Genomic DNA, 11648 nt, shown 5'->3' on the forward strand with positions numbered 1-11648 from the left:
TGCTTCATTTGGCAGCTGCTTTAAATAGCCAACGCTTGACAGCCTCTTTCGCTTACGGCCATACCACCCTGGAAATGCCCGATCTCATCTGAACTCGGAAGTAAAGCAGGGTCGGGCCTGGTTAGTACTTGGATGGGAGACCGCCTGGGAATACCAGGTGCTGTAAGCTTTTCGAAGTGCTTCATTTGGCAGCTGCTTTAAATAGCCAACGCTTGACAGCCTCTTTCGCCTACGGCCATACCACCCTGGAAATGCCCGATCTCATCTGAACTCGGAAGTAAAGCAGGGTCGGGCCTGGTTAGTACTTGGATGGGAGACCGCCTGGGAATACCAGGTGCTGTAAGCTTTTCGAAGTGCTTCATTTGGCAGCTGCTTTAAATAGCCAACGCTTGACAGCCTCTTTCGCCTACGGCCATACCACCCTGGAAATGCCCGATCTCATCTGAACTCGGAAGTAAAGCAGGGTCGGGCCTGGTTAGTACTTGGATGGGAGACCGCCTGGGAATACCAGGTGCTGTAAGCTTTTCGAAGTGCTTCATTTGGAAGCTGCTTTAAATAGCCAACGCTTGACAGCCTTTTTCGCTTACGGCCATACCACCCTGGAAATGCCCGATCTCATCTGAACTCGGAAGTAAAGCAGGGTCGGGCCTGGTTAGTACTTGGATGGGAGACCGCCTGGGAATACCAGGTGCTGTAAGCTTTTCGAAGAGCTTCATTTGGCAGCTGCTTTAAATAGCCAACGCTTGACAGCCTCTTTCGCTTACGGCCATACCACCCTGGAAATGCCCGATCTCATCTGAACTCGGAAGTAAAGCAGGGTCGGGCCTGGTTAGTACTTGGATGGGAGACCGCCTGGGAATACCAGGTGCTGTAAGCTTTTCGAAGTGCTTCATTTGGCAGCTGCTTTAAATAGCCAACGCTTGACAGCCTCTTTCGCTTACGGCCATACCACCCTGGAAATGCCCGATCTCATCTGAACTCGGAAGTAAAGCAGGGTCGGGCCTGGTTAGTACTTGGATGGGAGACCGCCTGGGAATACCAGGTGCTGTAAGCTTTTCGAAGTGCTTCATTTGGCAGCTGCTTTAAATAGCCAACGCTTGACAGCCTCTTTCGCCTACGGCCATACCACCCTGGAAATGCCCGATCTCATCTGAACTCGGAAGTAAAGCAGGGTTGGGCCTGGTTAGTACTTGTATGGGAGACCGCCTGGGAATACCAGGTGCTGTAAGCTTTTCGAAGTGCTTCATTTGGCAGCTGCTTTAAATAGCCAACGCTTGACAGCCTCTTTCGCTTACGGCCATACCACCCTGGAAATGCCCGATCTCATCTGAACTCGGAAGTAAAGCAGGGTCGGGCCTGGTTAGTACTTGGATGGGAGACCGCCTGGGAATACCAGGTGCTGTAAGCTTTTCGAAGTGCTTCATTTGGCAGCTGCTTTAAATAGCCAACGCTTGACAGCCTCTTTCGCTTACGGCCATACCACCCTGGAAATGCCCGATCTCATCTGAACTCGGAAGTAAAGCAGGGTCGGGCCTGGTTAGTACTTGGATGGGAGACCGCCTGGGAATACCAGGTGCTGTAAGCTTTTCGAAGTGCTTCATTTGGCAGCTGCTTTAAATAGCCAACGCTTGACAGCCTCTTTCGCTTACGGCCATACCACCCTGGAAATGCCCGATCTCATCTGAACTCGGAAGTAAAGCAGGGTCGGGCCTGGTTAGTACTTGGATGGGAGACCGCCTGGGAATACCAGGTGCTGTAAGCTTTTCGAAGTGCTTCATTTGGCAGCTGCTTTAAATAGCCAACGCTTGACAGCCTCTTTCGCTTACGGCCATACCACCCTGGAAATGCCCGATCTCATCTGAACTCGGAAGTAAAGCAGGGTCGGGCCTGGTTAGTACTTGGATGGGAGACCGCCTGGGAATACCAGGTGCTGTAAGCTTTTCGAAGTGCTTCATTTGGCAGCTGCTTTAAATAGCCAACGCTTGACAGCCTCTTTCGCTTACGGCCATACCACCCTGGAAATGCCCGATCTCATCTGAACTCGGAAGTAAAGCAGGGTCGGGCCTGGTTAGTACTTGGATGGGAGACCGCCTGGGAATACCAGGTGCTGTAAGCTTTTCGAAGAGCTTCATTTGGCAGCTGCTTTAAATAGCCAACGCTTGACAGCCTCTTTCGCTTACGGCCATACCACCCTGGAAATGCCCGATCTCATCTGAACTCGGAAGTAAAGCAGGGTCGGGCCTGGTTAGTACTTGGATGGGAGACCGCCTGGGAATACCAGGTGCTGTAAGCTTTTCGAAGGGCTTCATTTGGCAGCTGCTTTAAATAGCCAACGCTTGACAGCCTCTTTCGCTTACGGCCACACCACCCTGGAAATCCTCGAACTTGGTACATTCCAGGAAGTGTTTGGCTGCAGTTGGGAGAGAAAGGCTCTCCCTACTCTTTGTTTATTTTCTTTTTGATTTGTAAAGTATTAGAGTTAATTTGTTTTTTTTGTTTTTGTGAAGTTTATTTTCCTCCCAACAGCATTAGCTGTTCGGGAGGAACTTATTTTTTTCATTTGGAACTCTTTTTTTGGAGTAAGCAATGGCGGACGGATGCACGGCAACAAACACGGACATGGCAGGAGAAACTCGACTGGTGAAAGATAATGGACTGGCAGGAGGAACGCGAAAGGCTATCGACATTGGATTAGGAGGAGAAACAAGCACGGCAAACGACAACGGACTGGCAGGAGGAACAAGCAAGGCTAACGAAAATGGACTGGATAAACGACCACGAAATGGAAACAAAACTGAAAAAAGTAAGTTTGCGGAGAGAAAATACTTGAAGGAGGCTACGGTGATTATAAATGTGGAAAACGTACTTGAGGTAAAGGCAGAAGATGTTATTAAAGCGATAATGGAAAAATGTGGACAAGGGAAAATGTTGGCGCTCAGACCCAGACAAGGCAAAGAATATGAACTGACCATGGAAAAAGAAGAGGAGTGTGAAAAACTTTTAGAAGGACTAACAATTAATGGAGTGAACTGTGAAGTTAAAAGTTTGCACAACCGAGATTATGTAGTTTCCTTCTTGCACCTGCCTGTCTACCTGGAAAATAGTATAATTGTAGAAAAATTGGAAGGATGGGGTGTTGAGCCACTAACAAAAATTAAAAGAAGATGCTACCCGGGCACTGACATCGAAGATGGGACGAGGTTCCTGAAAGTAAGGTTCCCGAAGGAGGTGGCATCACTGCCCTATAGCACGAGGCTAGAAACAGCCGAAGGACCACAGCATTTCCGGGTGATGCACAGTCGGCAAGTGAAAACTTGTAGGCAGTGCATGAGCCCGGACCATCTGCTGAAAGACTGTCCTAATTTCAAGTGCTACAGATGCGGAGAATGGGGGCATTTTGCACGATCGTGCACCACTGTCAGATGCTCGGAGTGTGCAGAATTCTTAGATAAATGTGAATGTTGGATGGAAGGGAAGGAAGGAGAAAAAGAAAAACAGGTGGACAGACAGGTGCAAGAAGGAAATAAGGAGGAAGATGCAAAACTTGAAGGAGATCAGGAGGAAGAAGCAACACAGCAAAGAGAAATAGAACAACTAAAGAATAACACTGGAGAAGTTGTGGATTTTAATGAAGATGGAGAAACGAAGGAGGGAGGAAATCAAATGATGGAAATTGAGTTTTCAGACATGGAGGAAAATGGACAAGAAAAAATTGAGCAAAACAAAGACATGGATTATGAAGAAGATGCAAAGGTGGACAATATGGACAAATGTATGAAAGTGAATTTAAGAAGAAGAACACTAAAGGTAAAACCAAATTTGGACAATGTTAGAAAAAAGGCCAAAGCTAATATGTTCAATGTGTTAAGGAGTTTAGAAGGAGGGGAAGATGAGTAATGTATTTTAAATATTTATTTTTATTTTTATCTTTTCTTTTAATGGTTTTTAATTGTGTTAGTTTTAATACAAGAGGTCTTTTAAATGTTGGAAAATTTGACAAGGTAAAGGAACTATGCAAAAAACAAAACTTAATTTGTTTACAAGAGACTAATTGGAATGATGGTGTGATGGAAGATTTTAAAAGAAGATGGAGGGGGCAAATATTTTATAATAATGGTGATGGAAGGATGGGAAGAGGGGTCGCTATTTTAGTCAAAGAAGATATAAAGAATGATGTGGAAGAACTATACAATGATAAAGAGGGGAAATGCCTTGCTATTAGAATGAGAGAAAATAATATGACATTATGTAACATTCATGCTCCAGTAGCAGAAAAAGAAAAGAAGGACTTTTTTAACAGAATAAATGATCTTATGATTTTATGGGGCGAAACTATTTTAATAGGAGATTTTAACACGGTTTTTAATAGAATTGATTTAGCGGATGGCATGGTTTTTAGGAATGACACTGGGAGAAAAGAGTTGCAGAAACTAATGGCAGAGCACAAAGTAGTGGACATATGGAGAGTAGGGAATGAAGGAAAAAGAGAATATTCAAGAAGACAGTTAGTAGATGGTAACTTAAAGCAAAGTAGGATTGATTTTATTTTATGCAAGGAAAAACTGGGTGATTTTATACAGAGTGTTTATTTTAAAGAAACAACGCTAAGCGACCACAAGTTTTTATTAATGAAGATTGATTTTAATGAAACTAAAAGAGGAAAAGGGATATGGATTTTAAATACAGAAATTTTAAAAGGAGAACCTTATAGAAAGGCAATAGTGGACTTAATAAATACTGAAATACAAAATGAGATGTATCATGAAGATAAAAGAATATGGTGAGATAACACAAAATATGAAATTAAAAAGTATACGATTAAAATGAGTAAATCAATACAAAAAGCAAAAGCACATAAAGAAGTAGAGGTTAGAAAGGAATTAAATGACAGTTTAAATCAAGAAAAGGTAGATATAGAGAGAATACTGTTTCTGGAGGAGGAATTACGAAAAATAGAAGAAAGAAAATGTAGAGGTGCGATGATCAGAAGCAGAGCCAAATATATTGTGGATGGAGAGAAATGTACAAAATTCTTTTTCAATTTAGAGAAAAGTAAGGGTAACGGAGAAATTATAAGAGAATTAAAAAAAGAAAATGGAGAAAAAATAAAAGAAACACAGGATATTTTAAAGGAAGTTAGAGATTTTTATGAAAGCCTTTTTAAAAAAGGTGAAATAAATGAAAAAGAAGAAAAAAATTTATTGGATCAAATTGAGGGAAAGGTAACAGAGGATGATAAAAAGATGTGTGATGAGGAAATACAAATAGAAGAAATAAAGGAATCTATTATGCAATTAAGTAATGGGAAAAGTCCAGGATTAGATGGATTAGTATCTGAGTTTTACAAAGTTTTTAAGGATGTTTTAGCACCAATTTTAAAGGAAATTTTTGATGAAGTTTTTAAAAAACAAGAAACAACGCATTTAATGAGAGTTGGTTTAGTGAAACTGATATATAAGAAAAAAGGTGAGAAAAATGATTTGAGGAATTTTAGACCCCTAACAATGCTAAACACAGATTTTAAGATTTTAGCCAAGGTATTAGCAAATAGACTTAAAAAGGTCTTACCCGATATTATCAAAACTAGTCAGGCATATGGCGTAAAAGGGAAAGATATCACAGACATAATTAGCAGTATAAGAGATGTAATACAATACATGAAAGAAAAGAGAAAAAATGGATATGTAATAAGTGTAGATTTCGAGAAAGCATTTGACAGAGTTGAACACAATTTTCTATTTGAGGTTTTAAATAAGGTTGGTTTTGGGAATAATTTTTTAAGATGGATCAAGTGTTTATACAACGGAGCTATTAGTCGTATTAAAGTTAACGGTTTTATTACAGACTGTTTTAATGTAACACGATCCATAAAACAGGGATGTCCACTCTCTCTGCACAGCTGTACAGTCTAGTGACTGAAGCTCTAGGATCAGCTATAATAAGAGATAAAGAAATACATGGAATTAAAATTGTAGAAACAGAAGAAGAACAGAAAATTTATCAATATGCAGACGATACTACACTGATTTTAAAAGATATACAAAGTGTGATAAATGCAATGAAAATCATTGAAAGATATTGTAATGGATCAGGTGCTAAAGTAAACATGGAAAAAACTGTAGTCATGAGATTAGGCAATGCATGTATTCTACCGGATGTTTTTAAATTTAAAGACCAGAAAGAAATAAAGATTTTAGGGATAACCTTTGGAGAAAATGGGAAAAGAGATAAGGAGATAATGTGGGATGAAATTATCGGAGGAATGGAAAGGAGATTAGAATGGTGGAAACAAAGAAGAGTCAATCTGAAAGGTAAAGTTTTAATCATAAATACGTTGATGTTGTCAAAAATGTGGTATGTGTTAGGAGTTACCCCTATGGATCACTGGCATGAGCAGAGAATAAAACAATGTTTATTGAGTTTTATCTGGGAAGGAAAACCACCAAGAATTGCATATAATGTATTAATTGGAGCAACCGATGATGGGGGGTTAGGTTTGTTAGACCCAGAGACAAGAAAGAAAAGCATGAGAGTCAAAGTAATAAAAAAGTATTTAAATAAAGAATTTAAAGCCGAATGGAAACATGTAATGAGGTTTTATCTTAACAAATGTGGGGGTTTTAATATGAATGATGATATTTTATGGATGAAACTGAAACAAAGCATGATAACTGGGATTCCTGAATTTTATAGAGAAGTTTTACAGGCATGGAGTGAGTTTTTAAATCACGTTGATTTTAAACCTGAAGGGAGGAACATGTTATTAAATCAACCTTTGTTTTTAAATGGTAATATTTTAACACAAGAGAAAGAAGTATATTTTAAATATTGGTTGGAAGCAGGTGTATGTCAGGTTAAGGATGTTTTATATGAGATTAAAGAAGGGTTTTTACCAAGCCAAGTAATTGTGGATGCCATGGATGGGATTGGGAAAGATATCAAAAGAGAAACTCTGGTAAAACAATTTGAAATAGTGAAAAGTGCATTACCTAAAGAATGGATAGTAAAAATTGAACAAAATAATGAAAGCAATGATAATGTAAAAGTGTTTTTAAAGGAAAAGGAGAAGGATTTTCAAGAATGTGTTCTTAAAAATTTCTACATTTGTTTCAGAAACAAAGTGCATAAAAGACCAGTTTCAGAACAATTTTGGAAAAAAATCTTTGTGGAAATAGATGAAGAGGGAATCTGGAAGAATTTAAAATGGAAATATTTAGATGCAAAAATTGAAATGTTGGATTATTTTATCAGACATAATGTTATTTTCACTGAAACAAAACTGGCACAAATCGGAAGCAGTGAGAATGCATTATGCAAAATATGTGGACTGGAAAATGAAGGTATTATGCATTTGTTTTTAAAATGTGTTGAATTAAATACATTTATGGCAAAGTTAAAAGAAATGATGAAACAAATGATGCCAAGTGAAACAGAGCAGATTGAGGAGGACACAGAATGGTATAAAATATTTTTATTTGGTTTTAATGGAAGTAAGACAAGAATTGCAAATTTGTTTTTATCAGTTGCAAGAACTGTAATTTGGGAAAGGAGAAACATTGTTAAAAATAAAAATGCTAAAATAGAGTTATGGAAAATGTATAAAAAAAACTGGAAAACTATATTAAAACTGTGGAACAATATTTTAGAATGGAAGAAAAAGAGACTGAATTTTACAAAACGTTTATGTTGAATACTCCTTATATTATGTACACACTAGATGGTTTGAAAATAGATTTGCCAGAATGATTATGCTTGTTGTTTTCCTGTTTTAATACCAACATAATGTCTTAAGAAATGTTTGTAAATGATATTTTAATATGCTTCTGAACTGATGTTTTAAAAAAAAAAAAAAAAAAAAAAAAATGGTTAAGGCGACGGACTAGAAATCCATTGGGGTATCCCCGCGCAGGTTAGAATCCTGCTGACTACGTCCTCCCTGTTTTTAAAATTGCAGCAGTCGTCAATTGTTTGCATTTCCATTGTTTCTTGGGAAAAGCGTTGTGCTGGTAGGAGGAGAAAAACAACAGAGTGTTCTCACTGAAGAGAAAGGGGCTTATCACAGACAGGAACATACCACACATAGGTCACAAGGGCTGTTTCGTTGCTCGCCGTGATCGTATAGTGGTTAGTACTCTGCGTTGTGGCCGCAGCAACCCCGGTTCGAATCCGGGTCACGGCAGGTTTCTCAAGGTGACATTGGTGTCGCACTCTGTGTTGCCATCCGTTATCTCCAGCCTTCTTTTAGTGCAGGCTGTGCTAAAGGCACGTCCTGAATGTTTACGTTACCTAAAGTGTGGAAGACTAGGGATTCGATATAAGAGAAATAGGATCTTTGATGCCAGCATGCTGTGTAGATAAGTACTGATCAAGTCACGCTTCTAAGGCATGGAAGGAATCTTTTCAATTGTTGAGTGTCCATTCATTGCCACAACAGCAGAAAGACATTCTGCAGTTATCATTGATCTATTTAATGTCTCCTACATGACATGAAGTTCAAACTATTGTGTTGTACTGATGTCTACACCTACAAAAACCATAAACCCAACCTCAAAGTAACCTGTCGTGTTTTAGCAACATCCACACCAACCATAAGCTTGAAACCCCATCTCACGGTAAACTTTAGTGTACTGTAAAGGTCTGCGCCGACCACAACCCAAACCTTGCCTACTTGTAAATAACTGTTGTGGAGCCCGGATAGCTCGGTCGGTAGAGCATCAGACTTTTAATCTGAGGGTCCAGGGTTCAAGTACCTGTTCGGGCGTGTGACGCTCGTTATGTGGAGCCACAGCTTTTGCAGTTGAGCTATCGCTTTATGAAAGTTTCATCTGGATGCACAATATGTGTACTAGGCATAAAGAAATGGCAGTACAGGCAGTCTTGTAGTCGTGGCCGAGTGGTTAAGGCTATGGACTAGAAATCCATTGGGGTCTCCCCGCGCAGGTTCGAATCCTGCTGACTACGTCCTCCCTGTTTTTAAAATTGCAGCAGTCGTCAATTGTTCGCATTTCCATTGTTTCTTAAGAAAAGCGTTGTGCTGGTAGGAGGAGAAAAACAACAGAGTCTTCTCACTGAAGAGAAAGGGGCTTATCACACGGAGGAACATACCACACATAGGTCACAACGGCTGTTTCGTAGCTCGCTGTGATCGTAGAGTGGTTAGTACTCTGCGTTGTGGCTGCAGCAACCCCGGTTCGAATCCGGGTCACGGCAGGTTTTTCAAGGTGACATTGGTGTCGCACTCTGTGTTGCCATCCGTTATCTCCAGCCTTCTTTTAGTGCAGGCTGTGCTAATGGCACGTCCTGAATGTTTACGTTTCCTAAAGTGTGGAAGACTAGGGATATGATATAAGAGAAATAGGATCTTTGATGCCAGCATGCTGTGTAGATAAGTACTGATCAAGTCACGCTTCTAAGGCAAGGAAGGAATCTTTTCAATTGTTGAGTGTCCATTCATTGCCACAACAGCAGAAAGACATTCTGCAGTTATCATTGATCTATTTAATGTCTCCTACATGACATGAAGTTCAAACTATTGTGTTGTACTGATGTCTACACCTACAAAAACCATAAACCCAACCTCAAAGTAACCTGTCGTGTTTAAGCAACATCCACACCAACCATAAGCTTAAAACCCCATCTCACGGTAAACTTTAGTGTACTGTAAAGGTCTGCGCCGACCACAACCCAAACCTTGCCTACTTGTTAATTACTGTTGTGGTGCCCGGATAGCTCAGTCGGTAGAGCATCAGACTTTTAATCTGAGGGTCCAGGGTTCAAGTCCCTGTTCGGGCGTGTGACGCTTGTTTTGTGGAGCCACAGCTTTTGCCGTTGAGCTATCGCTTGATGAAAGTTTCATCTGGATGCACAATATGTGTACTAGGCATAAAGAAATGGCAGTACAGGCAGTCTTGTAGTCGTGGCCGAGTGGTTAAGGCGATGGACTTGAAATCCATTGGGGTCTCCCCGCGCAGGTTTGAATTCTGCTGACTACGTCCTCCCCCTTTTTAAAATTGCAGCAGTCGTCAATTGTTTGCATTTCCATTGTTTCTTGGGAAAAGCGTTGTGCTGGTAGGAGGAGAAAAACAACAGAGTGTTCTCACTGAATAGAAAGGGGCTTATCACAGGGAGGAACATACCACGCATAGGTCACAAGGGCTGTTTCGTAGCTCGCCGTGCTCGTATAGTGGTTAGTACTCTGTGTTGTGGCCGCAGCAACCCCGGTTCGAATCCAGGTCACGGCAGGCTTTTCAAGGTGACATTGGTGTCGCACTCTGTGTTGCCATCCGTTACCTCCAGCCTTCTTTTAGTGCAGGCTGTGCTAATGGCACGTCCTGAATGTTTACGTTTCCTAAAGTGTGGAAGACTAGGGATTCGATATAAGAGAAATAGGATCTTTGATGCCAGCATGCTGTGTAGATAAGTACTGATCAAGTCACGGTTCTAAGGCAAGGAAAGAATCTTTTCAATTGTTGAGTGTCCATTCATTGCCACAACAGCAGAAAGACATTCTGCAGTTATCATTGATCTATTTAATGTCTCCTACATGACATGAAGTTCAAACTATTGTGTTGTACTGATGTCTACACCTACAAAAACCATAAACCCAACCTCAAAGTAACCTGTCGTGTTTAAGCAACATCCACACCAACCATAAGCTTAAAACCCCATCTCACGGTAAACTTTAGTGTACTGTAAAGGTCTGCGCCGACCACAACCCAAACCTTGCCTACTTGTAAATTACTATTGGTGCCCGGATAGCTCAGTCGGTAGAGCATCAGACTTTTAATCTGAGGGTCCAGGGTTCAAGTCCCTGTTCGGGCGTGTGACGCTCATTTTGTGGAGCCACAGCTTTTGCCGTTGAGCTATCGCTTGATGAAAGTTTCATCCGGATGCACAATATGTGTACTAGGCATAAAGAAATGGCGGAACGGACAGTCTTGTAGTCGTGGCCGAGTGGTTAAGGCGATGGACTAGAAATCCATTGGGGTCTCCCTTCGCAGGTTCGAATCCTGCCGACTACGTCCTCCCCCTTTTTAAAATTGCAGCAGTCGTCAATTGTTTGCATTTCCATTGTTTCTTGGGAAAAGCGTTGTGCTGGTAGGAGGAGAAAAACAACAGAGTGTTCTCACTGAAGAGAAAGGGGCTTATCACAGGGAGGAACATACCACACATAGGTCACAACGGCTGTTTCATAGCTCGCCGTGATCGTATAGTGGTTAGTACTCTGCGTTGTGGCCGCAGCAACCCCGGTTCGAATCCGGGTCACGGCAGGTTTTTCAAGGTGACAATAGCCGCGTTTCCACTATCGCGCCTAAAGCGAGCGAGCCAGGGCGAGCCAAGGCCAGTGGGGTTTCCACTGTCACTTCCGGGGCCAAAGCGGGGCTTTCTTGGGGCCAGCGGCTGGCCTTTTTTGGCCCGCCGAATACCTTGGGCCAAGGAGGGCCAGCTGGGGCTTCGGGGCGGAGTGAAAGGAGAGGCGGGCAGTTTTCTGATTGCACATGAGTACATGCGCCAAACAAATAAAGAAATAAGGGAAAGAAAACATCTAGCCTTATAGTCTGGGGTCCTTTTGCGTATGATCACCCTTATGTTTCCCTTTTAAATGTAAGGCTGCTGCATAAAATAATAAAGTAGTTTTAATTTATAGT

General features: G+C 41.3%; 1 protein-coding gene, 2 long non-coding RNA genes and 20 other non-coding genes across 25 annotated transcripts in view; all 23 read left to right on the plus strand.

Annotated features, from left to right (window-relative positions):
* LOC148682349 (uncharacterized) overlaps positions 1-11648 on the plus strand; it is a 771506-nt gene that overhangs the window by 30580 nt on the left and 729278 nt on the right. The window lies entirely within an intron of this gene.
* The window catches only part of LOC148682351 (uncharacterized), an 83953-nt gene that overhangs the window by 21263 nt on the left and 51042 nt on the right, over positions 1-11648 (plus strand). The gene's annotated exons all lie outside the window — the stretch shown is intronic.
* On the plus strand, positions 51-169 carry LOC137493738 (5S ribosomal RNA). Its single transcript, XR_015487733.1, has one exon. It is a non-coding gene; the product is annotated as a 5S ribosomal RNA (ribosomal RNA).
* Positions 228-346, plus strand: LOC137493686 (5S ribosomal RNA). The gene has a single exon (XR_015489045.1). It is a non-coding gene; the product is annotated as a 5S ribosomal RNA (ribosomal RNA).
* Positions 405-523, plus strand: LOC137493727 (5S ribosomal RNA). The gene has a single exon (XR_015489046.1). It is a non-coding gene; the product is annotated as a 5S ribosomal RNA (ribosomal RNA).
* LOC137493716 (5S ribosomal RNA) lies at positions 582-700 on the plus strand. The gene has a single exon (XR_015487736.1). It is a non-coding gene; the product is annotated as a 5S ribosomal RNA (ribosomal RNA).
* Positions 759-877, plus strand: LOC137493705 (5S ribosomal RNA). The gene has a single exon (XR_015487737.1). It is a non-coding gene; the product is annotated as a 5S ribosomal RNA (ribosomal RNA).
* On the plus strand, positions 936-1054 carry LOC137493694 (5S ribosomal RNA). Its single transcript, XR_015487738.1, has one exon. It is a non-coding gene; the product is annotated as a 5S ribosomal RNA (ribosomal RNA).
* Positions 1113-1231, plus strand: LOC137493683 (5S ribosomal RNA). Its single transcript, XR_015489355.2, has one exon. It is a non-coding gene; the product is annotated as a 5S ribosomal RNA (ribosomal RNA).
* LOC137493672 (5S ribosomal RNA) lies at positions 1290-1408 on the plus strand. The gene has a single exon (XR_015487739.1). It is a non-coding gene; the product is annotated as a 5S ribosomal RNA (ribosomal RNA).
* LOC137493661 (5S ribosomal RNA) lies at positions 1467-1585 on the plus strand. Its single transcript, XR_015487741.1, has one exon. It is a non-coding gene; the product is annotated as a 5S ribosomal RNA (ribosomal RNA).
* On the plus strand, positions 1644-1762 carry LOC137493685 (5S ribosomal RNA). Its single transcript, XR_015487742.1, has one exon. It is a non-coding gene; the product is annotated as a 5S ribosomal RNA (ribosomal RNA).
* On the plus strand, positions 1821-1939 carry LOC137493650 (5S ribosomal RNA). Its single transcript, XR_015487743.1, has one exon. It is a non-coding gene; the product is annotated as a 5S ribosomal RNA (ribosomal RNA).
* On the plus strand, positions 1998-2116 carry LOC137493638 (5S ribosomal RNA). The gene has a single exon (XR_015487744.1). It is a non-coding gene; the product is annotated as a 5S ribosomal RNA (ribosomal RNA).
* Positions 2175-2293, plus strand: LOC137493627 (5S ribosomal RNA). The gene has a single exon (XR_015487745.1). It is a non-coding gene; the product is annotated as a 5S ribosomal RNA (ribosomal RNA).
* The window catches only part of LOC141381810 (uncharacterized), a 203854-nt gene continuing 194593 nt past the window's right edge, over positions 2388-11648 (plus strand). Inside the window, exons 1-2 of one of the 3 annotated variants that reach the window (XR_015942592.1) lie at positions 2388-5645; positions 7341-8724. Coding sequence is in view for 1 of the 3 variants with exons in the window: in XM_088650444.1 (XP_088506570.1) it covers positions 2587-3897 (1311 nt within the window). In the remaining 2 variants the exon portion in view is untranslated. Of the gene's footprint in view, positions 5646-7340; positions 8725-11648 lie in introns of those variants that run through there. The other 2 variants (XR_015942593.1, XM_088650444.1) reach the window with 2 other exon arrangements.
* Positions 8108-8179, plus strand: trnah-gug (transfer RNA histidin (anticodon GUG)). The gene has a single exon. It is a non-coding gene; the product is annotated as a tRNA-His (tRNA).
* On the plus strand, positions 8880-8961 carry trnas-aga (transfer RNA serine (anticodon AGA)). Its single transcript has one exon. It is a non-coding gene; the product is annotated as a tRNA-Ser (tRNA).
* Positions 9720-9792, plus strand: trnak-uuu (transfer RNA lysine (anticodon UUU)). Its single transcript has one exon. It is a non-coding gene; the product is annotated as a tRNA-Lys (tRNA).
* On the plus strand, positions 9911-9992 carry trnas-uga (transfer RNA serine (anticodon UGA)). Its single transcript has one exon. It is a non-coding gene; the product is annotated as a tRNA-Ser (tRNA).
* On the plus strand, positions 10749-10821 carry trnak-uuu (transfer RNA lysine (anticodon UUU)). The gene has a single exon. It is a non-coding gene; the product is annotated as a tRNA-Lys (tRNA).
* Positions 10940-11021, plus strand: trnas-aga (transfer RNA serine (anticodon AGA)). The gene has a single exon. It is a non-coding gene; the product is annotated as a tRNA-Ser (tRNA).
* trnah-gug (transfer RNA histidin (anticodon GUG)) lies at positions 11199-11270 on the plus strand. Its single transcript has one exon. It is a non-coding gene; the product is annotated as a tRNA-His (tRNA).

The sequence above is a fragment of the Danio rerio genome, chromosome 4, assembly GCF_052040795.2.
Source record: "Danio rerio strain M-AB ecotype USA chromosome 4, GRCz13ab, whole genome shotgun sequence".
NCBI classification, from domain to species: Eukaryota; Metazoa; Chordata; class Actinopteri; order Cypriniformes; family Danionidae; genus Danio; species Danio rerio.